Genomic DNA, 23688 nt, shown 5'->3' on the forward strand with positions numbered 1-23688 from the left:
TTTTTCCCCTTTTACGCAAAAGCCGAGAAAAACGCGCCATGCTTTTCGTTACGTGGCGCCAATTGGATATTCCAAGCGAAGCCAGGTCCTTCTCCACTTGGTCCTTCCAACGGAGTGGAGGCCTTCCTCTTCCTCTGTTTCCCCGGGGGAACTGCGTCAATACTTTGAGGGGGGGTTTTTTTCTTTCATCCGGACAACAGACCAGCCAGGGGGGTCTTTAACGCTGAACGTCAATGTCGTCGATACCCTTTCAGCTCATCTTTCCCATCGAATTTTTTTCCCAAAGCCACCCACCGGGAAGTACACCTGTTGGAGTTATACGGTTGATTTTGACTTTTTTTTGGGGGTGAAAAAAACTTCAAAGATGACTGTCCAGGAGGGGCCAATGCGAGTGCGAGACGTTTTTTTGAGAAAAAGATTAAAGAATTTGTCTTGCCCTTTTCTGCCGAGAACTTGCTCCTTGTCCAGCCTGAGAAAGGGAACTAACGGCGCGGGTGTTGAGGCCGAATACAAATCGTCGGATACGCCACAGCGTACATTTTTAAGAAGATGGTACCTTCTCTAAGCCTGCAGCCGCATTTTCCCAGGGTTGAAGAATGCACGATAGGAGAGCCTTTCAAAAACCAGTTTGATCGTATGGTCGAGAGGCCCTTCCCTTTCCTGAGGGAGCTTTTGTTGCCAACGTCAGTTTCGCGTTTTATTTTTGGGGGGATCCCAAAATTGAAATCGCGGCTAGAGGCTGGCCCCCCGAAGTCGATCAGCCCCCAAACCCCTTTGGGAATGTTTCTGGGGGCTGAATTTTGACGGGGTTGGTGCCAACAACACCACCCCAAGCGGGGGGTTTTTAAGGGGGCGCTCAAGGCCAAAAAGACATCTTTGGTTCATCATCCTTCCTTCCCGGGGGCGTGGGGGAAATCAGCGATAGTTGAACTGCCTGATGCGGATTGTGGTTTGACGTTCATTCACCGGAGTGAATGATAGTACTCAAGTATTTGTCTCTTTCCCACCAACCAACACCAAACTTGCGCTCCTTTATATGGCCACTGTAGTAATTGTCATAAGGTTCTACTCGTCTCTGTCCTTGTCCCGTCCATCGCATTTCTTGGTTTCTTCTTGGTCAAGGACCGGAAGTTGTGAGCTGCTTGAGCCATGTGTAAAAGAATCGTTTCTGGCCACTCCCAAGTGAATGGCAATCAGAGAACTTTCCTCACTTGCGTGAACTTTTACACATGACTCCAACCTCCCGGCATCTATATATAAATATGAGCCCTTGATTTTGAAAGTGGTATAAGTCAAAAATTTTGAAAATCTATTTTATCAGCTATTACTTACAAATCTGAATAAAATAACATAATCTGAAGAGATTAGCAGCACGCCATGCAAATTAACTCTTTAAAATGTGTTTATTTTTTAGTTGTTAACTGAAATACAGATATTGTTCGTTTTGATAGTGGTATAAGTCAGTGTGTTCACAAGGTAATTTTGTCATGTCTTCAGATAGTGGTTCAGGTATGATGAAGTAAAACTTTTAATGTAAAAACCTACTATTTAAAGTTAATTGTAGACATTTTAAATGAAATCAAGAAAGATAACACGCAATCAACAGAATGATGCACATGATATCGTGCAGAGGAATATGATACAAAAAACTCTAAGCCCGTGAATGCTAAACTTTTCGAAAATATAGATTGTCTTTGTTCCAAAAAGTGTTTAAATGGAATCGGATATGAAGACAGAAAAGCTAATTTTGATTATTTTTGGAATTTAGCAAGTTTCGAAAAACAGAATATGTTTCTGTATGGTTTGATTAGAAAACAATCAACAAAAAAAAACACTCCAGAAATCACAAAGGATATATGAGAAAATGGAGTCTTAAGTTTCATCTATATGTATGTATGAGTTCGGAAGTTTCTGTTTGCAAAACTGTTTTTTTGGATACTTTCAAAATATCTAACGGAAGATTAAGCCGTGCCTTAAATTCTGAAACACCTGGAATAGATGGTGGTGGCAAAATGGCTTGTTCATCTAGAAAAACAGATGAAGAAAAAACTAAAGTAATGCGAGATCATATTCTGAGTTTTCCAACATGTGAGAGCTATTACACGCCATCACATCACACTTCAGGTTGAAAGTATCTAAGTGCTGACTTAGATATTCGAAAAATGTATGGGCTATATGTGGAAAAATGTGACGAAAATAATACATCATGTGTAAAGGAGTGTACTTATAGAAAAATATTTAATACTGAGTTCAACCTAAATTTTCATACTCCTCGTAAAGACACGTGCCAAAAGTGTGATTCGATAAAACTAAAAATTGAAGCATCCAGTAGTGAAGACGAGAAGTTGTATCTTATGGAAATTCATGATTCACATCTTAAAAGTGCCGAACAGGCTAGAAAAAGTTTAACAGATCACATACAAAAAACAAAAGATAACCCGAGTGAAAATTACGGATTCACATTTGAGCTATAGAAAGCGCTTCCTTATCCAAAACTTTCTGTTTCGGTAGCTTACTATAAGCGCAACATGCATGTACACAATTTAGGGTTTCATAATTTCAACAATGGAAATGCTAAAATGTATGCATGGGATGAAACAATCGCCTCAAGAGGATCACAGGAAGTTGCGTCCTGCATCTTAAAGCACATTCGGGACATTACCACTCAAAAGCATATAATGGCTTACAGTGATGCCTGCTCAGGACAAAATCGAAACAATTACAGAGCTTTAATATGGTTAAAAATTGTTCAGTCATCTGATAATAATGTTGAAACAATTGATCATAAATTTATGGTATCCGGCCATCCTTTTTTGCCAAATGATCGCGATTTTGGTTTGATAGAAACACAAATTAAAAAATCTAATTTTTTATACATCCCTGAGCATTATTATAATTTAATAAAATCATGTAAGATGAGAAACCCATTTTCGGTAGTACAAATGGATCAAAAAGATTTTATTTCTACAAGAAAACTAAAAGAATCAACGAATAATAGAAAGAAAAACATCAATGGAGAAGCTGTGTCTTGGTTAAACATACAATGGATCAGATTTCTAAAAAATGCCCCATATAAAATGTTTTATAAAACTTCCTTGGATGACAACTCCGAATTCAAAGTATTAGCCCTCTCACCTAAAAAAGGAAGACCTTAAATATACGGAAATATTGATTTACTTCCATTATACACCACCATTAGACCAATAACAAAAGAAAAACGTAAAGATATGATGGATCTACTACCCCATATTCCACCAATTTTTTACAAACTTTATTTCCCTAAATACTAATGAATAACTTACTTAGTCACAATGAAATGAGTTTGAATAAAATGTGAATTACTAATAAAATTTTTTTATTGGTGGTATAAGTCATTTATAAAGTCATGCAGTTAATTTTGAAAGTGGTACAAGTCATAAAAACCACATTTTCTTTTAAAAATGGCTATAAATTTCACAATCATAATAAATACTTGTTCGTTGGGACTACTTTACTGTCGAAAAATCATAATCCATAATGCAAGAATATTTTTTAATCCTTTAAAATGCAAAACTCTAAATATCTCGAAACAAAAAAAATATGACTTATACCACTTTCAAAATCATGGGCAATATAATCTATACTCATACACAGACCAACATAATCGACAAAATGTTTGTTAAAAAAGGAAATTTATTATAAGTAGTATATGGGAGTTGGAAGTAGTATTGACTCAATTTGTATATATTTTAACCAAGACTATACATAGGTAACATATACCGAACATATAAAATGTTCCCAACTTTTCATCAATATTTCTTGCATAACATCACTAATCATATGGAGTAAGGCCAGCTGGATGTTCGAAGATCATGATACTAGTTGTATAGAGGCTAAGTCAAGTTTTCACCCAATTTTATCTATTTTAGGTAGATACACTGTTATGACAAAAACACTTTCTGTAATTTCCATTGAGATAACTCAAATATTGGACGATATATGTAATATAATGTCACCCGGAGGTTCAAAAATTTTCAGATATATGCGAGCTCAGTGAAGTATTGACCCTTTTCAACATATTTTTGTTACTATTGTCTGCAAAGGACTCTCTCTGAATTTCAATTGTTTATCCCATATTTTGACATATATTTTCGATCAAATGTCGACTATAGATACTAGAGTCCACATATTTGGTACCTAACGCTTGGAAGATGGATGAAAAGGTCTCTGATCGCCATTCACTTGGGAGTGGCCAGAAACGATTCGTTTACATATGGCTCAAGCAGCTTACGACTTCCGGTCTTTGACCATGTATCCTCTGGGTAGCTTAAGAACATCCGTTTGAAGGCGAGCTAATGTGAGAAGGCGAAACATCCCCTCCGCAGGGTTGTGCGCTGGGTTTTAAACCCGCCACGTAAAACACGCACCCACTGAAAAAGAACAACAAGCTTCGGATGAAAGACCCCCCTTTTGATGACGACCATGGCAAACGAAATAAGGACTACGATTTGAGGGCATGCACCTGGAATGTCCGGTCCGCTATTTGGGAAGGTGCCGCTGCCCAGCTGGTTGATGTCCTCCAAGAAATGCGATGGACAAGACAAAGACTGGGGCGAGTAGGTCCTTGTGGCAATTAATACAATGGCCATATAAAGGAGCGCATGTTCGGTGTGGGATTCGTGGTGGGAGAGAGACTCCGCCGCCGAGTACCGTCATTCTCTCCAGTGGATGAACGTCTAGCCAAAATCCGCATCAAAGCGAAGTTCTTCAACATATCGCTGATTCGCGAACACGCCCCGATGGAAGAGAAGGATGATGTGACCAAGGATGCCTTCTTTGAGCGTTTGGAGTGATTCTGTGAGATCTGTCCCCGCCACCATGTCAAAATCATGCTTGGCGACGTTAACGCCAAGGTGCACAAAGAAGGTATCTTTGGCGAAACAGTCGAGGGCGAAATGCGTTAGTTTGAAGAGCTTGACAAACTGACCGACAGGGGTAAAGCTCGAAAATTCTACGAAAACATTCAGCGACTTACAGAAGGTCCCAAGACCGAAGCATACTCTTGTAGAATTCTCAGAGGTGATCTAGTGACTGATGCTCAGAGCATACGAAAATTTAGAGGGAACATTTCTTCAGCCCGATTAATGGCAGCGAATGTATAACACCGAGGGATGGCGAACGCAATTCTCCATTGCCCAACTATGAAGGAGTTCGAATAGCAACTAACCGTCAAAAGGACAACAAAGCGGCGGGGGCCGATGTTCAAACACGGCGGCGAAGAACTGATAAGGAGCGTGCATCAGCTTCCTTGTAGAATATGGTCGGACGAAAGCATGCCCAATGATTGGAATTTAAGTATGCTCTGCCCAATCCACAAAAATTGAGACCCTACAATCTGCGCCAACTACCGTGGTATAAGCCTCCTCAACATCGCGTATAAGGTTCTATCGAGGGTTTTGTGTAAAAGATTGAAGGCCACCACCGACAAACTGAATGGATCTTATCAGTGTGGCTTTAGACCTGACGGTCGATTTTTGCTTTTTGTTTATCGTTATCAATTATGCGTAGACAATACTGATTTTGAGGCGACACATAAATGACACAGATTATTTCGCAGAAGTAGTACTCGCGCAGATTTTAATTTAGGAACATAATTTTGGGTGTTGTTGAAAAATAAATAGTTAGAAGTATTTCAGGGAAAGAAATAATATAAAATGGGATCCGGAGCGCATACTACAATAGAAGAAAGGGAATAATTTGGAACATATATAGAAAAGGACAAAAAGTGGCCGAAATTGTTAAACTAATGGAAATTTCTCTTAAAAAATTATTCAACGCAATCAAATCATGGAATGGAGAATTCCCAAGTATTGGTCAAAGGCCGGATTCGGAAGCCAGAACCGCATAAAACGGATGGGCGTACAGACGCTGCTATAGTAAGAATCGTCAAAAATGATCCATTTAAATCATCACGGCAGGTAGCAGCTGATATCAACAGATCATTGAGCTTAGAAATATCTTCTAGACTTGTCAGAAGACGTCTAAATATAAACCACTCCTGAAAAAAAAATTATTTCAAAACGACTAATCTTCGCCAAAGTTCATCAAGAGAAAAGCTTAAATTTTTGGAAAAATGTATTGTGGAGTGACGAAACAAAGGTTAACAGGATAGGACTAGATGGCAGAATATTTGTACGTCGTGCTAAGTGCTAAGAATATAATCCTAGGTCCTAGGTACACTCAGAAGACATTAAAGCGTGGTGGCGGAAATATTATGGTTTGAGGAGCATTTTCTCGGCATGGTGTAGGTCCGCTCATAAGAATCTATGGAAAAAATGAACATGTTTCAATACGTGCACATTTAAAAAAACTATACAGAATCATATGCTTTTGAGTCTATGCCAATTAAATTTATGCAAGACAACGATCCCAAACATGCGTAGAAGCTAGTTAAAAATTGGTTTTCTGCAGAGAGGATAGATATTTTGGCCGGCGCAAAGCCCTGACTTAAATCCAATTGAAAACCTATGGAATGAAGTCAAGACTGAAATTGCAAAGGTTAATTATAATAATATAGGCGATCTTTGGTCTGCCGTTAAAAAAACTTGGTACGCTATACCTATAGCTAAGTGTCAGAATCTCGGAGAAAGTATGGGTCGCAGGTGTGAAGCAATCATTAAAAATGAAGGTTACAGCACAAAATATTACCAATAAAAACGTTTGTATGGCAAAAAATTTATAAAAATGCAATGTGAAGTCCACCTTTTTTAGTTTGCGCCATTTATGTGTCCAGCTCATTATACCAAAGTTTTCGCATTTCGATGATTTTTTTTTTTGGCAATGAATTGCAACTTCATCTTGTACTGTTATTGAAGACAAAGATTGAACCTTAAAAAAAACCCAAATACTTGTAATTTATTAAAAACATTTATGATAATGTAACACAAGAAAGAAGATATAAAAATGCAATGCAGAGGGGGAAATGGGGAGAATTTCAGCAAACATTTATGAAAAATATAAAGTAACAGAAATATAAACCAGAACATAGCATGTTATTTCAGAACAAAATTTATGTCGAAAATAATAAATAATGCTAAGCAGGTTCAGAGGGGGATTAAAAATGATCCGGGAAAGCGATTTCAACAAACAGCGATTAAACCGAAAAATCAAGAATCTGCGGCCGACAAACTAAACGCGAAAAATTCCTCGTGAGAACTTGTGAATAATACTACAAGGTCTAAGTGTATATTCCTCTGTTGGATACTATCGGCGAAGAATTGAAGACGCGCTTTTCTAGAGAAGTATTGGATGGATTTCAATTGAGTTTGCTGCTTCCAGAAAAAGAAATGGAAAATCTTATTGACTGCTTGATAGATAGATTCAAAGGCCTTTTGGATAATGAGATCGTAGAGCGACGTTTGAAGCTCAAAGGTGAACTTGATCACTCTCAGTGCCATTGGAAGCAGAAGCAAAATTCAAAAGACAACAAGTTACCGACTACTGTATTGGAAACGTTAATGTACTGCGATGTAGACCTATACCCCATAATTCATAGTTTTCTTCGCATATTCTGCACATTTGCTGTGACGAATGCGAGTCCTGAACGCTTTTTTTCAACACTTCGGCGTCACAAAACGTGACTGAGGACGAACATGCTTCAAGATTGATCGGCCTGGCCTTGCTGCACACGCATCATAACATTGAAGTCACTACAGATGATGTTCTCGAAAGATTCTCAAAATTTGAAATTTGTTCACCATGATATTAAACCGTATAAAGACTACTATATTGATAATCTTCATGTTTCAAGTAAATGTTTAAAAAATAGTGAATATTTATCTGATTTAAATTCAACCCCAAGTTTTATTTGACGAATTTTATGTTATGTTTAGATGGATTCAGATAAAAACTTCGAGTTTGTGTATGCACATACATATATACGTATACCATATACAATATATTTTTTGTAAATGGAACATTTGCTGCTTTCTTTAAGATCACGGCAAAACCGGAAGTACTGATAAGGTTTAAAATTGTTTTAAGTTATTATCGAAGTAATATTGTTTATTACTCATAATTATATCGGTATGAATTGTGTAAAACTTTAGTTACATGTATAATATTCCATCATATTTTGATTGTATCGATATGCCGTTGACAAATCCATTTTTAGATGTAAGGTTTTTATAAAATTGCAGTTGGACGTTGCGATCGTTGTTAAATTTTTATATTGTATTTATTTTTATCTATAGGATCTAAGCACTGTCACATATGAATTTCAGGATCTCAAGATTAATAGGAATTATGTACTTATACAAATAAGTGTGTACGCGCTTATTTATTTTTGTTTCAACCGTTGTAAATCTAAACCATGCAAATTTGTATATATATATATATATATTATTTGTATCATATGATCATTCGATTGCAACGAAATACATATATTTTTATTTTTTAATTTCACTTTAACTTGAATGTAGCAACATTTGTGTATCACTGAATTAATTTAAGATGGATTCTAAGATAGACAGATTTAATCCAATTTCATAAATTTGGTTTCTAAATACTAATAATATGGCACAAGTAGTTTGTTTTAATGTGAACAGCTAACCAATTGTTGCACGACGTGCGATAAAAACCGTATTATTATCACGTTTGAGTGCTCTTATCCACAATTACGCGGTTAAGTGTGTAACCAATTCCACCACCAAAATTACATTTTGGGTTGAAAACAACTCGACAATGATACCCGCTGTATGAATATTTGAATAACTTGGCATGCGCCAGGCGGAGTTTTAATCCCAATTTCTTCACCCACATTAATGCACATATAGTATATATTTGGTTGAACATGTATACATTAATATACATGTAAAATTACACAAAAGCTAAGTCTAAATATTCTCAAACTGTATAAGATAGCTGTTTTTTCGCACAATTAAAAAATTCTACCCATTCCATTGTTCTATCCTGATATAAAATGTTTAACAAAATATCTAGTTTTTGAAGTAACTATAAGCATAACTTCGAAACATTGGCCCACCCGAATGACCGATGTTAACATTCGAATGAACGGAAATTGAATGAATAAAGAAACATGAATTTCGTGCATGCTACATACTTAACTGCATATCATACATAAGAGCTTCGCTTGCTATAACTTGGGGTGTAATTTTTTTTTAGACTTTTGTGCTGCGTTAAAAAAAATAAACGAAAAATACTTATGTATATACATATGTACATATATGTATATACCAGAACAAAGACTTATTATTTATAAATCAAATTGTTACAAAAAATATTAAATTTATTAAATATAAAGTCTAATTAAAATTTATGGCTTAATGCAAATCACTATTAGTTACACAATTAGAAAAAGCATTGTTATATAATTTATAAATTAAATTATTAAATCAAACTAAAGAAAACTCCCAGAGTCTAATTGGTAACTTTTTTCAAAAGCTTACTAACTACTGACTCATTTTTGTTATATTATACATATGAATGTACATGCATACACATGTATATCGAAACAGGAAATTACTAAACCCAAGCGGTAGAACCAGTAGCTTTAGAAATATATTTGACCAGTAAAAACTAAAAACAAATAAGTCAACAATTTCATATATTCGTTATAAGAATACTAGCCGACTCAAGATACAATGTGCTACACCGTGTAAGTCGGGTTAGTTTTATTAAAAGACTTTGTTCATAAACAGAGACCATTACTCTGCATAATCCATTTTATATAATACCGAAGGAATTTCTTGGCCACATCAATTGTGGTACCAAGTAGTATTTTATTTATCAAAACATTAAAACTTATGATTCATTCAAATCTTGTTATGACAAACAAAGCTTCACTACCTAAAAGAAAAAATAAATTTGCCTTGTATAAAAAACTATAAAACACAGTAGTATAAAGTCGGTGAAAGGTTTTCCACCTACCAAGATATTGAAATTGGAGTCAAATAAATTTTTATTACAATCAACGATAACTTAACATTATCACTTTTGTAAACTTGTAAACTCAATTCATTAATAAATTTTAAGGTTTATTCCCACTAGGGTATTTTACCCAATTATAAAATTTATATTTATTTAAGTACCTGTAAAATTATACGATTATTGGGAGAGAATAAAACTGATTTCTTATGGCATCAGTTGTAGATTAATGTTTGAAATATTAGCTCTCCGCTGTAGTGCTTACGTTCTGCTGAAGAAACAAAACTGCCCATATTAAGGAACAAATGCTAGGCGTTGTGAATGCAAATTTATTTTTTTCACTACAGCAATTAGAAATACTTTGTTTTCATTATCTTTAAATATTAGAGAAATAATTTAAAAAATTGGTATAACTGTTGTTATTTTAAGGAAATATTACTACAAGTCGAGACATCGATTGTGTAAAATAAGTTATTCTATTTCCACAATTGTCTTTTGGGACACTTAATGGAATACATACATATATAGCCAATGAAACTTTAATACCGAATTTACTTTTGATATAATGGGTTGTCAAAAAAGCCTTGCGGGATTTTTAATGATTTTTTTTTTAATTTTATTGAAATTGAAATGAATTTTGGATGACTCATGCCCAGCTCTTGACCAATGCTACGGCTGCTACTATGCCGGTCTCTTTCGACCAATTCAGCGATTTTATCGCAATTTTCGACGACAGGCCTTCCGGAGCGTGGCGCATCTTTGACCACCTCTACACCAGAACGAAAACGTTGAAACCATCGTTGTGCGGAGGAAATGGAAACTGTATCGGGTCCATAAACTACACAAATTTTATTGGCGGCTTGAGATGCATTTTTGCCTTTATCGTAGTAGTACTGTGAAATATGCCGTATTTTCTCTTTATTCTGCTCCATTTTTGCGACGCTAAAACTCACGAACGACTTAAAAGAAACGACAATCAATCAAACACGTGTTAGCGCGTGAAATGAGCTTTCAAAAAGGTATAGCATGACCCGATGCGACGAATAAAACTAGAACTACGCGCTTTCAGCGCCAACTAGCGAAAATACCGCAAGACTTTTTTGACAACTTAATATAAACATCATATGCGCTTTCATCTCAAATCATCTTTATTCATATGATAAATAAACGTGTATTACATGTATGTATGTTTATGAATATCAACTTTTTCATACAAGAAGAGTTAAAAACAATTTATATTACATCTGGCGACAATGAACCATCCTAATACTTTTCTAACAAATGTACTAAAACCATAAGAATTACAAAACGGTCAAGACTATTTTCCAAAACCGTCTATAAGCATCAATAAGTGTGAATGAAATAAATGAATGAAGGAGTAAGCAAAGCAAATACAAGTAAAGTTCCCAAGCGTTTGATTGGTGCGTCACTTTTTTGGTTCATCCCTTAGACAAATTTGATTGGCTGAAGAGGTCGTATTCCTATTGCTTCAGTTGCTGCAGTACTCTTCACCTTATTCGTTAGCCAGTACTGCTGATGCATTACAATATGATATTCTGGCACAAATATACTTACTTACTTAAAGATTTTGCTATTGTTAGTGAAATCATTGGTATGTAAATGTTATATCTCCAATTTTTTAATAAAAATAAAATACCGAGCACAACTATGCATGCCGTCAAACAATAAATATTAGTATAGTATATATACTTTTACTATTAATGCTGGTATCTTATATGTAGATAATCCCCTTTTCTATCATTTCATAAAATCTTTAAATAAATCTTTATTGTTAATGATTTAACCGGTCGCATATAGTTTCGAATTACGGACTTTTCAATCCAGCTTCGGCATATTCTTGTCTGATCTTTAAATTTTTTAATAATGAATGGCTTTCGACGTTGTGATTACCGATAAAAGAAAGTTTCCTCGCTTTTGTAGATTGCCACGAAAAAACTGGCAAAGCTATTGCCACTTTAATATGTAAAACATTGGAAGATTGCCGTGGACAGGGCTACGATAATGGTAGTAATATGAGCGGGAAATATGAAAATCCAAGGTAAAAATAAGTGTGTAGTTATTTCGCCTTGTGGTGCCCACGAAGATTGCACGTTTACGTTGCAATATTTTGAAACCCCTTTTACTACATACAACTTATTGCATGTCATCAATGATCAAAAATTAGAAACACTTTTCCCAAAAAATTTCATCGCTTTGAGAATATTTTGAACTTTTCCCGTTTCTGTTGCAGGTTTTCAACGTGAATTAAGTGTTTTAATAAGAAATTTTCATCAATTATGCTCGACATAGGGCAATATTTTAAGATTAACTACACTGTGCCTAGAAGCAGAATTAGCCAAGAAGTTAGGTTTCTAGACTATTATCGGCACATTCGCTGCCGTTATAGCTCGAAAATATAACTTCAAAGTTCTAAATAATAGAAGATTGCGGGATTTTAAAGTGCATGTTAAAATACTTACTCACCAACAGATTCAAAGAACCGGTTTTTAAGTCATTCGATCGATAAATAAATGTTTGAATGAAACGTTTCTGTCTTCTTATTAACTGTCAAGGCTTGCTATTCCTAAATTTTTTTGAATAATTTTTTATTTATGTATTATTAGAGAACTCACCATACGCATGGTAAAATCATAAATTTTTACGCTTGTTTAAAAAATTTTTTGTAGATTATATACAGATTTCGCAATTACAATTCCCAACGCTATGTTTTCGGTTCTTTATAACTTATAAATTTATAAGACTATATGAAACCTCTATATATGTATATTTTTAAAATCGTACAAAACAATGTTGTTCCACACAACATCAACCAGAAAGCAAATAAATAACCAAGTGAGAAAACATTCTCGTAAATTAGATTCCCCCCGCCTTTTTACCCATGGACCCGGGATTTTCCCTCTGCGGCTCTGCTTATCCCTTTCTTATTAAATTATATTCTTTATTCTTGCAAATTGTGAGATTATAGTTATAATACTAGCTGCTCTCCATAATTTTATGAAAGAAGAACGATCACTTTTTACTGGTTCAATTATTTTCAGCTTCATTTTTACACAATTTATTTTATATAAAGGCAACCGGAAGAGTCACCGCAGACCAAAGCGATCACAGAAAATAATCATTTATTCATTGAAGTACTTATAAATATGTATAATATGCGTATGTATATGGGAATGCTCTGTGGGACTGAAACTAAAACTTTGTTATTCTCCTTTTTCACTTTTTCAGCTTTGAACTAAATATCTACTTCCTATCAAAGCAAAGTGAAGCAAAACGATGTAGTAAGGTGTCAACATGAAACTAAAAAATGTTGCGGTTAAAATGGAACTTACTTGTTTTCAATTATTCTCTCAAATTAGCTTTAATTGTAATAAGATATTTCTTATTTTTTTCTCGCAACATGTTGCTACAGAGTATTATAGTAACACATAGTATAACACCTTAAATTAATTGAGATACATATGGAGTTATTTATACATACATTTATACATAAAGACGAACTTAGGATGACGAGTTAAATTCCAAATTAGTAACTATCTGTCTGTCCGGTTTGTCCATGCAAGCATAATTTGAGAAAAAATTGAGATATCTTGCTTAAACTTGGTACCCGTGTTCCTTAGTACCCATGAAATATGGGTATCAATGCTTTGTCCACAAAATGCTGTTAAGCAAAAATAAATAAAGAGCTATACTAGGCTCTAAATAATACAAAACGTTATTTGTTACAATGTATCGCAGTGGAAACTCATACATATCTGTGAGGAATATTATTAGAACTCAGAGAGCGTCCTTTCTTGATAATAGTGTACGATTAAGTCGAAATTCACCAGAAATGAGTCAGTACTTATATTAGCTCCCATATAAGTAATAATAAGATTTTCTAACTTCCGGTCGGCTTTATACTGTATATGTATGTACCAGTCAACATTTAAGAAATCCGAAAGCACTTCATTGACCGAATGTCTCTTATAACATTGTGTCTCTAGCATAGGCCTCATTTTCTAAATATACAAATTTCAGACTTCCGATTAAATTCATAAGAAATGTATCAGCCAATATATATAATGTTTTAACAAAACTAACTGAACGCATAATACTTACATATATTGGATATGCCACATATGTTTGTATGTATATGCCAAATCACATCTCCTAATATAAAGTTTTGCTGCATTTAAAAATATTTCTCCGCCGCAAATTGCGAGCGTATAAAATGTTCGGTTACACCCGAACTCCCTTCCTTATTTGCATAATAAATTACTTTTGTATAGTGACAGCTACATTTGTATGACTGAATTAAAAATTTCAGACTAAAGACATGAATTTAAAAATGAAGCAATGTTTACCCAATAAAACTTAATACGCGGCTGAAATTCAAAAAATACATAGTTCATTGTGAATTATTTTGGAACAGTAACAATTTAGACAGCTCAAAAAAGTTTTATTTTAAAATTAAAGTAATTATTGCATTTACCTTAATTTTCATTTTTACCATTTAGATTTTTATTCCAAAGTTGTACATATATGTTCCTTTAATTTAAAATATTTGTTTAATGGAAATTACTCAATATCTTTTTTACGAAGAAACAGTAACAGCCTTTGATATAAAACAGTGTACTTGATTTGGTGGCGGAAAGAAAATCCAATTTAAGTGAAATGAAAGGCAAAGAAGTGAAATTTGTATGTACCTTGTTTTGATATTTGTGACATCGGGTGTGAAAAAGTGGAGGGTATGAGTGGTTTTCTGCATTATTGGATATCTTTCTCAAGCAAACTTAACATTTGCCACATTGCAGAAAATTGAATGAGAATTCCGGGTGGTATTTGAAATAATTTTTAGATGGAGAAAACATCCAACATGTTTTTAATTGAGAGCTTTTGCAACCCTCGTTTATATGTTAGCACTAATATTAATAAAATCATTGTGGTTCTAAGAGGACAAAGAAGAGTAGGTAATAATATTTTTGCATTCGTCGATTAAGTGTTGTTCATCTTTATACTCTCATAACATGCCGCCCAAGGGTATAGTATAATAATTATTTTCTTCTTTTAGGTAGGGGGATTTTTCTAATGTGTCATATTGCTCTAATATTCTGGGTACAAATTAATACTAAATAACAAAAAATGCTATAATTATTTAATCAACATAAAATGGTTACTACATTTCTTAAAATGTTAAAATAGGTGATATAAAAAATATCATAAATCTCTGAACAATACCGCTAGAAATAAAAGCAATCAACAAATGGCGCAGCGCCGCTTTTCTTTTCATGAATGTTCCTGTTTACAATTCGGTGCATAACTTTTCTATTAAACATTTTAGAAAAAAATTACAAAATTTGACAAGGCTTCACATATAAGGCCAGTTTCAGTCCTCCTTGATTACTTTTGTTTTTAATAGATAATCAAATCATCAATTGAAACACAACTCTATTATGATACTATGGAAACTTGGCATGGGACTTTCTTCATTTAGACCTACATATGTATGTATCAAATATAATGATTTCTGATCCTCCTATTAACATAACAATAAATTTGTCAGACAGAATGTGAAATTAAAAATTCAAAAAATTGGTTTATAACTTCGCCTAACACTTAGATAACAAATATATTTACTTCAGTCGCCTCATTATTTGAAATAAAGCACTTAGAGCAAATAGTTAACATTTTATAATCTATCAATTTGCGACATTATTTATATTTGGTTCCCACAAAAATTAGCTTCCCCTTACTTGAAGCTTACACTTATGTTATGTATTATTCTTATTTTTGAGTTTATGTATGGATAAACGGCAGCGGTTTTATATTCTCGCAACATCTTGCTACAGAGTATAATACTTGTGTTCACGTAACAGTTATTTATTACATCTAAACTTATCGATATAGATGTCGAGTAATATATGTTCATATATGTACATGATCAGTATGAGACGAGTTGAAATACGGGTGATCGTCAGTCAGATTTGTCGCGTCCCAGCCCTTATACTACAATATACATATGTATGTGTACTGTACATCAGAGCAGGCCAAATTTTTTTATCCTTCTAAACAAATTCACTTAAGAGACTATGGGTCCTAAAACCGGTTTCGAGTTAGCGATTTTTAAGGTAAAGATTAAAAAAGCTAAATAATCGGTTGTATGGGAGATTTGTAATTTAGTTGTTCGATCTAGCCGATTTTGACAAGGGATTATAAATTCAAAATGCACCTATGTCCGAAATTTCATTCGGATTTCTCAAAAACTAACGAACAAAGTTTAATAATCATTAAAAACTTTATGCTGCATCAAAAGTTAAGGCATTCAGTCCAAGCCTTTTTCTATACCTTATCAAACTTTTAACTATTTATATCAGTCAAAATGTGTAATATTTTAATGCATTTAATGCAACTTTCACCAAATAGGATTGATTTTAAAACAAATATTTCGAGCCCGAAGAAAAATTTAGCTATGAAAATAAGTGTGACAATGACCTATAAAAACATATCAAAACTTATCGTAATCCATTGACAATTTCGTCGTATAATGAAAATTTATTTCTTAAGTAGTTTTTAGTAGTAGATATAAAATATTTGGTTACAACCGAACTGAATACCGCCTTACTTGTTCTGCTTTGCGTTTGTCGGAGAGTGAAAATGAAACTGTCCGTCATAATCATAATTAGAATAATTCCCAATGGGTGTAAGAACTAGAAGTCAAAACATAAGTTATAAGTGATTTGTCAAGTGATATTAAATCTGAGAGTTTTGGTATTTGTGTAAGGGGCAAAATATTGTATGCTAAATTTTAATAAGTATTTATAAACAACTAAGAAACGGATATGTTCGGGTGTAACCCAACATTTTCTACTCTCGCATTTTGCATAGATCAAGATATCTCTCATTTTCCTTCAAGATATGAACGACGAAACGATAATTATATGTATGTACATATGTTGTATAAGTTGCTATATGTATTCTAAGCAAAGTGATAAATATTACCAAACGTCATTATTTTGTTTGTTTTAGTTCTTTACAATGTTTTGGCATTACCTTCTTCATTATTGGCGCAGACACCGCTAGCCGAGAAGCTTAAAATTAATGCTGGGAAGCGAAGTTAGTTAATGCTTTAGTAGCATATTAACATCTGAGACATACAAAAATTAAAAAAAATTAAAATTATTTTCTGACTAAAATATAGAAATTAATTTCTTCACTATGCAGTAATCTTAATGTTACAATTTAAATATATTTTTAGATTAATTCAAAAACTGTCAAATGATTTTTTTTTTTGACGTTTTGACGTATCTGACGTACGTTCTGAGGATATCCGTTGTAACTCAGTGAAGGCTAAGGGAAATAATATATATGTATACTATGTACAAGAAAGCTGTTAAACTATTTAAACTCAAGGTCGGCTGAAGATATTTTCCTGAAAATTTTTGGGGATAAGAATATGAATACTGTTTGTCTTATTCTCGTGGACTGTCACATAAAACGTAGGATGAGAAAATGCATCTGACGCTACTGATTTTGTTAAACTCCTAAACTACTGCGTTTTTTTTTTAATTTAGAATACTGTTTTCAATTTGACCCAACATTAAAGATAGGACAGTTTATATCTCAATTATGCTAAAATTCGAAACAATTCATATATAAAAAAATATTATGCTTATACTTATAAAAGCATAAGCATGTGTTAAAATTTCATATACATGGATTATACCAATCGTTGCTACTGAGCAAGGCAGTGTTTTCTTGGACCTTGAACTGGTATGACATTTCTTCTGCGGCTACTTTGCTAGATAATGGGCGAATGAAACCAAACCAAACCAAATGCACTGTGTAAATAATAACGGCGTAGCTGCGGTGTTGAGAAAAAGTTCAATAATAATTTGAGATGAGTGAATAATGGCTCACAAATATTTTCGATGTATTGCACAGAACAAAGCAAGATTTAAACAGCAACCATGAACTTTTCGTTAGTACTGTCTGACAATTGTCTGTTCGTTGAATGGTGAAGTGTTATAACACATTGGTTGACAAAAAATATGCGCGTACAATTGAAAATTTATTCACCAGCACAAATATAAAGGGACAATAGCTAGATATTGGGAATGGTAGAAAAGAACTGCAACCAAATACGCTCGGTTTTCTCGAAAAAAAAAATAATCAAGAGTATCGGGCTACGTACCGGTTTTCTGATATAATTCTCTAGATATTAAGATAATACCCCTAATACTTTCAAATAATTTTTCGGTTGAAAAATGTTTAAATTGCTACTCTTAAAATTTAGAAGTTTATAATAATATAATTTAATGTATACCTTAACCACCGCAATGCATAACCTAGAACACCTTGTATAACTTATTAATAGTAATTTGAGTATAAGTTCTCTTATTATAGATTCAAGAATGTAGGTCGAGTTATGAAAAAAACTACGACATTAATGGAAATAATTAAAAGTTACTCGAAGCTATCTCTAGCGAATATGGAGCCTGGGCTTGCGTTATAGGTTTGCTTTTGCCCATCTTTGATCCATTTCTTTTAACAAACGAAAAACAGCTCAAAAGAACACATCTGACCTTAGCGACAGTCACAGATAAAATAAGCAATTAATACAGCTAAAATCGTACTCCAGGGGCATATACTCGTATATCAACAAAAAATGGCAATTAGACTCAACATTTGTATCTAAAGTTAAAGGAATATGGCTAGTAAAAAATAGGATTTAAAACTTTACTGTACCATTTACTAATTTGTATGGTAGTAATATATACGCTATAATGGTCCGATATCGGTGGCTCCGACAAGTGAAACGCTTTTTGGGATCGCTATCGCAAAAACTGATCGATAATATCATAGAGTCCATTGTTTCCTTCTGGGTGGCAAACATAATATACCCAGTTTTTATCCCTAACTTCTTTCAGAAAAAATCTTTCAAGCAAAAAAGGATTTTTATTTTTTAATCCAGCTGTTGGAAGTAAAAATTAAAATTTCGTTTTTAAAAGAAAAAATAATATTTATTTTTCCTTTTTATTTTGACTTAATTTCGAGAAAACCCCTAATTTTCAATCGAAAAATCTCGAGTTAACATTCAGATTTTTGTATCATATGATTAGATTCTATGATTGCTGAAATATGTATCTTCTTCCTGATGGTGTTGAAAAAGTGTATATTAATTACTACGATAAATTTTCTCAGAACGTGCAAAAACGATTTAAAACTGTTGTTTTTACAGCTGATACTAAGAAATGTGTAGATGAAATAAAAAAAGAGTTTTGAAACATTTTCAGCTGTTTAGTTGGTTATTTTTTGGGTTTTCTAAGCAAATTTGCCATAGTAATAGAAAGAACAGATGTTAGGAATCATAAAGCCAACACACATTAAACCAAATTCTGAAAATTTGACTTAAGATTTTTTATTGAAAATTTTTTACACTGTAAACTAAAGCTAAAGATCTTTTCATTACCTACAAAATTTCCATATAACTGTTTTCTATAGGACTCGGAATTTTGCCGGAAATAGAGTTAAACCGTGAATATGCAAAAAAAAATCGATTTTTTCAAAATTCCAGACTAGAATACCCCCTTAAACCCTTAAAAATTCAATAACGATGCGGATTTCCTTTCCCTTTCTCGGCCTCAGATGTAAATTATTTTTCCCTGAATGTTCGTTATTTTATCTTTCGTTTCCGATGAGTTTCAATTTCTTCCCTTCTTCATAATAAGGCTTCTGCACTAGTCTAAATTGTTATATTGGGTAAGAAAGTAAACACTACAGCCAATAACATACATACTTGTAGTATGTGTGAAGTCGTGTGAAGTTACATTTATCTATTTTTTGCTTAAATCACTATTATATGGCTTCAAATGATATGTTCATGCCTTATTTCAAACAAATGTATGAAATATTAAAATAGTATAATATAATTCCACCTATTAAGTCGAAATATTTTGCTAACTGGTATGTGAATCGATTTTAGAAAAATATGGAAGGCCTTAAACTCGAATGGATTTATTACAATTATTGTAAACAGGAAGCCCTAATATACGAATAAAAAATTGAATGGCATTCCAAAAAAAAAACTACTTTATATAATACTTTATGATAAGGCTTACGTTGAAATATGCGAATTGGCGAGGATACAACAAGCAAGATAATCATGCAGTGAGTATATTTTCAAGCCGCTGAGTTAATTGCTTTTCCATGGCATCCATTAAATTGTAAATGAGGTTACCGTTGTTTATTGGTACAATAAATATGCAACATTTAGGAAGAACTGTATTAATATTCTGAATAAAATTAAAATAATTTAAAAAAACTAATTAAATTAATAAGTTGCAATAGTGAATTCATTGTTGTAATATTTCTCATAATACGGATTTTTTTATGTTTTTACGCATAAATTGTTTCAGATGTTATTGCGAATAGGTTGTTTTTTGCTAATTTATTCTTTTTTTGCATTTTAGCATTATACATATATGTACATATATGCTGATAAGGATTCGGGCTTTTAACTAGAAGCGTTGTGACATTTCGTCCAATCATTCTCGAATTATTGGTCACAAAATATACTTCTTCCATTAAACTAATGATAAGCTCCGCTAAGGAAAAAATCACTAAAATTCTTGAAATTGTTTTGGGTGATCGTAAAATGAAATATAAAATCTTCAAATTATTGACATCTCTATTAAATGCGTATGCCATATCATTAAAAAATTTGTCGGTTTTTTGAAAATCGACCATTTTTTTAATTTATGATTGGACCGTATTAAAGATATTCGTAAAAGATGACTCTCATCGGAGCTCGCTGTAGTATTTCAAAATTGAAATGGTTTTGTATATAAACCTCATATAGTTTAAAATTATTTATTATTTTCAACTTACCATCACCAGATAAGCTTCCTTGTGAACTATGATTGTCTTCTGAAAATAGATATAAGAGTAATTTCGCTTTATATATAATATAACAAATAATTTATAAGCCGTATTCCTACTTAAAGAGCTTACAAATAACACAAATCAATATATTCAATACGTAACAATTTTTCTTGTGATACGTATACATAATCAATTAATGGAAGAAGAAACAGATTTGTGCCCTTCTAAGATATTGTTTATATCAAGTATACTTGTAGAATTTCACTTGGATTAAATCTATAATGGAGGCAACATTATTCATGTGCAATTTAAGAAAATGTATTCTTAAGTTATAGTTTAATATTTGTATATAGTACTGCTAACAATGCCTATTTAACGGATACCGCCCATAGAAAATCCCATTTTTCTTTACTACTGTTCTGAAAAGTAAAATATATACTGCAGCAATGTAATTCTCAACTGAAAATAGTTTTACCGTAAATATTCTTACCATTTCGATGTTTGGATTTTTATAGGTATAGCTCTACATTGATATGAAAAAAATGCTTACACTCACCGACAGATGTTTGAGCTTCATTCATTGCGTTTAACCATTCTACCGCGGTTTGTTGCATGAAGTTTGCTGTTGAATTTGTTGAAGATTCAGCGCTTATCGGATTATTTGTTGTTAAAGAACTAGTCCCCAAATCTTCATCACACCCGTAACTGCCATTGTAATTATTTAAATTGTGTACTTGTAAGAAAATATTTAAAATTATGGATGATTGCTATATTTATAAAGCGAAGATACCTTACATGTAAATATGGGACTTACAAACATACATACATAGATAAAACATAATCTATAGTATTTAATGTTGAAAATACTTTCTTAATTTTCGAAGACATATGAATCTACTGATATACACAAAAGATTAAAGAACAGTCGAAACAATGTATTTTGGTAACCCTCTTCGAAGAAGTTTAAGACAGTTCTATTGGTCGAAAAAGTGATGACGTACAAGTAAAAACCACGCCGTCTACTTGTATTAACCCTCATCGAGACCCTCGGGTCTGGCCAGGCATATTTTGTTTTTAAATGTTATTTAAATATATTTAGATAAAATAAATTTAGACTTGCGCTTCCAGGTAGCTTCCTAGAATTTTATTGTCTATAGAATTCAGAAAAAAAAATTCGAGGATATCGTATCGAAAAGAACGAGAAAGGATATTATAATATTACACCTTAGTGCACCAATGGTGCTTGGCTATTTTGTATGAAAATATATGAACTTTGGTATGTTTCTATCACATAGCACGGTTGATTTATCTGTTTTCATGTTCGTTACATGTCCAAATTGGGTTGTATGTTTATCTAGGTCAAATAATTTAGACGCTAAAGCGTTTCAAAGGTTAAGAAAAATGTAATTTTTCTCAAAATGTTAGGGGAATCCCGGGCTAGCGCGATATTTTTTTCCCTAGTATAGGTTGACAGCTGCAACCAACTGTCATCGGCTCGTCTCATACTAAGCTCAGTTTCTATCGTGGTATAGAGGAGTAGGGAAAGTCCCATTCACAATAGAAAAAAGAGCCATTCACAGTCCTTAACCTACCCCTCAAGTGTACGTTCACAATAAAACATCATGGCCACCTCTGGTGAATAAGGGTGGCGAGAGGTCAAAACGGGTTGCAGAAAGCGAAAATGCTATAATATAAAATTATAAATTTATAGTAGATACTATATTTGTACATGTATAAATACTATTTTCGATTTTTGTTATAGAATGAAGTTTAATGCTGTTATCAAAAGATTTAATTATATCTTCTTGATATAAATAAATATGCTAAATATTTTTAAGCGTTGTAGTTAATTTATTCATGGACATTTTTGATAATGAGTGTACCAAAAGAGATAACTATTGTGGAAAAATTTGGTATTACATATCATAATATTCGTCTGAACAGTAAAACACAATTTTTACTGTAAGATAAATCAAGAGATAATTATAATAGCCATGTTCTCTGAATTTTAAGTATAAATTTTTGTAATCACAAACTACATATACGTTTTATATGTCAGAATTTAGCTATACGCCGGCGATCAGAATCCTACTCGTTCCCAAATGGGAGTGTTTGATTATCCTAACAGATTTACCACATTGTTTTATAGTTCTAAGCTAAGTTTTTAAATAAAAAGGATTCTTAAAGAAATTATTTTTTGAATTTGCAATATCTATAAAATACAACTCAAATTATTTCATTTTTAATAGCGGTTCATTATTAGCAAAATTACATTTATTTGTTTTTTTAAGTTTAAATATCAACTTCCACACCATTCATAATCGACCATAATTCACTAGATGTAAAGACGAATTGTATTCCGTAGATGCAAATGTTTCTTTCAAATCGCTGCTTGTCACCAACGCTGCCAACTTTCATTTGATGAGCGTTGTTTATTATTTGCGTAGTTCTTCCCGATGTTCTATCGGTTTTGATGGAGCTGGTTCCCCCACTCTCCCAATTCGGCATCATAATATTGCGCAGCACGATATGGTCACAATTCCCATGGTACTTGCTCTTCCATGGAGGTCAAATGTACACCAAAATTCTTCAACCACGGTATGTCGGAGGGAACGACATCGGTAATACATTCGCGATCGACTCGTTCCGTATGTAGCTCACCAATAAGTTGTTCAGGACAGATAAGCTCAGTGAACTTGGCTTTCAATAGAAGGTAGGATCGCAACGCATGTCTTAACGACGGTATCCCCACCATTTTTCATTTTTGCGCATAAAGGTTGGTACGCAGCTCTCAAGTAATTGCTCAAGAAAAAATAATTATTTTTCAATAATTTTGGCAGGGTTTTAACGCATTGGAAAAGTCTACATTGAAGGCAAAGGAAA

General features: G+C 33.1%; 1 protein-coding gene across 14 annotated transcripts in view; it reads right to left on the minus strand.

The window, feature by feature from the left end:
• Positions 1 to 23688, minus strand: part of LOC126765670 (paired box protein Pax-5) — a 169690-nt gene that overhangs the window by 129642 nt on the left and 16360 nt on the right. For 12 of the 14 annotated variants that reach the window (XM_050483301.1, XM_050483292.1, XM_050483291.1 and 9 more), the window contains 2 exons: positions 21362 to 21538; positions 20812 to 20850 (listed from right to left, as the gene is read on the minus strand). In XM_050483301.1, coding sequence (XP_050339258.1) covers positions 20812 to 20850; positions 21362 to 21419 — 97 coding nt within the window. In that variant the 5' untranslated portion in view covers positions 21420 to 21538. The remainder of the gene's footprint in view (positions 1 to 20811; positions 20851 to 21361; positions 21539 to 23688) is intronic. The other 2 variants (XM_050483299.1, XM_050483295.1) reach the window with 2 other exon arrangements.

The sequence above is a fragment of the Bactrocera neohumeralis genome, unplaced genomic scaffold (assembly GCF_024586455.1).
Source record: "Bactrocera neohumeralis isolate Rockhampton unplaced genomic scaffold, APGP_CSIRO_Bneo_wtdbg2-racon-allhic-juicebox.fasta_v2 cluster11, whole genome shotgun sequence".
Lineage (NCBI taxonomy): Eukaryota > Metazoa > Arthropoda > Insecta > Diptera > Tephritidae > Bactrocera > Bactrocera neohumeralis.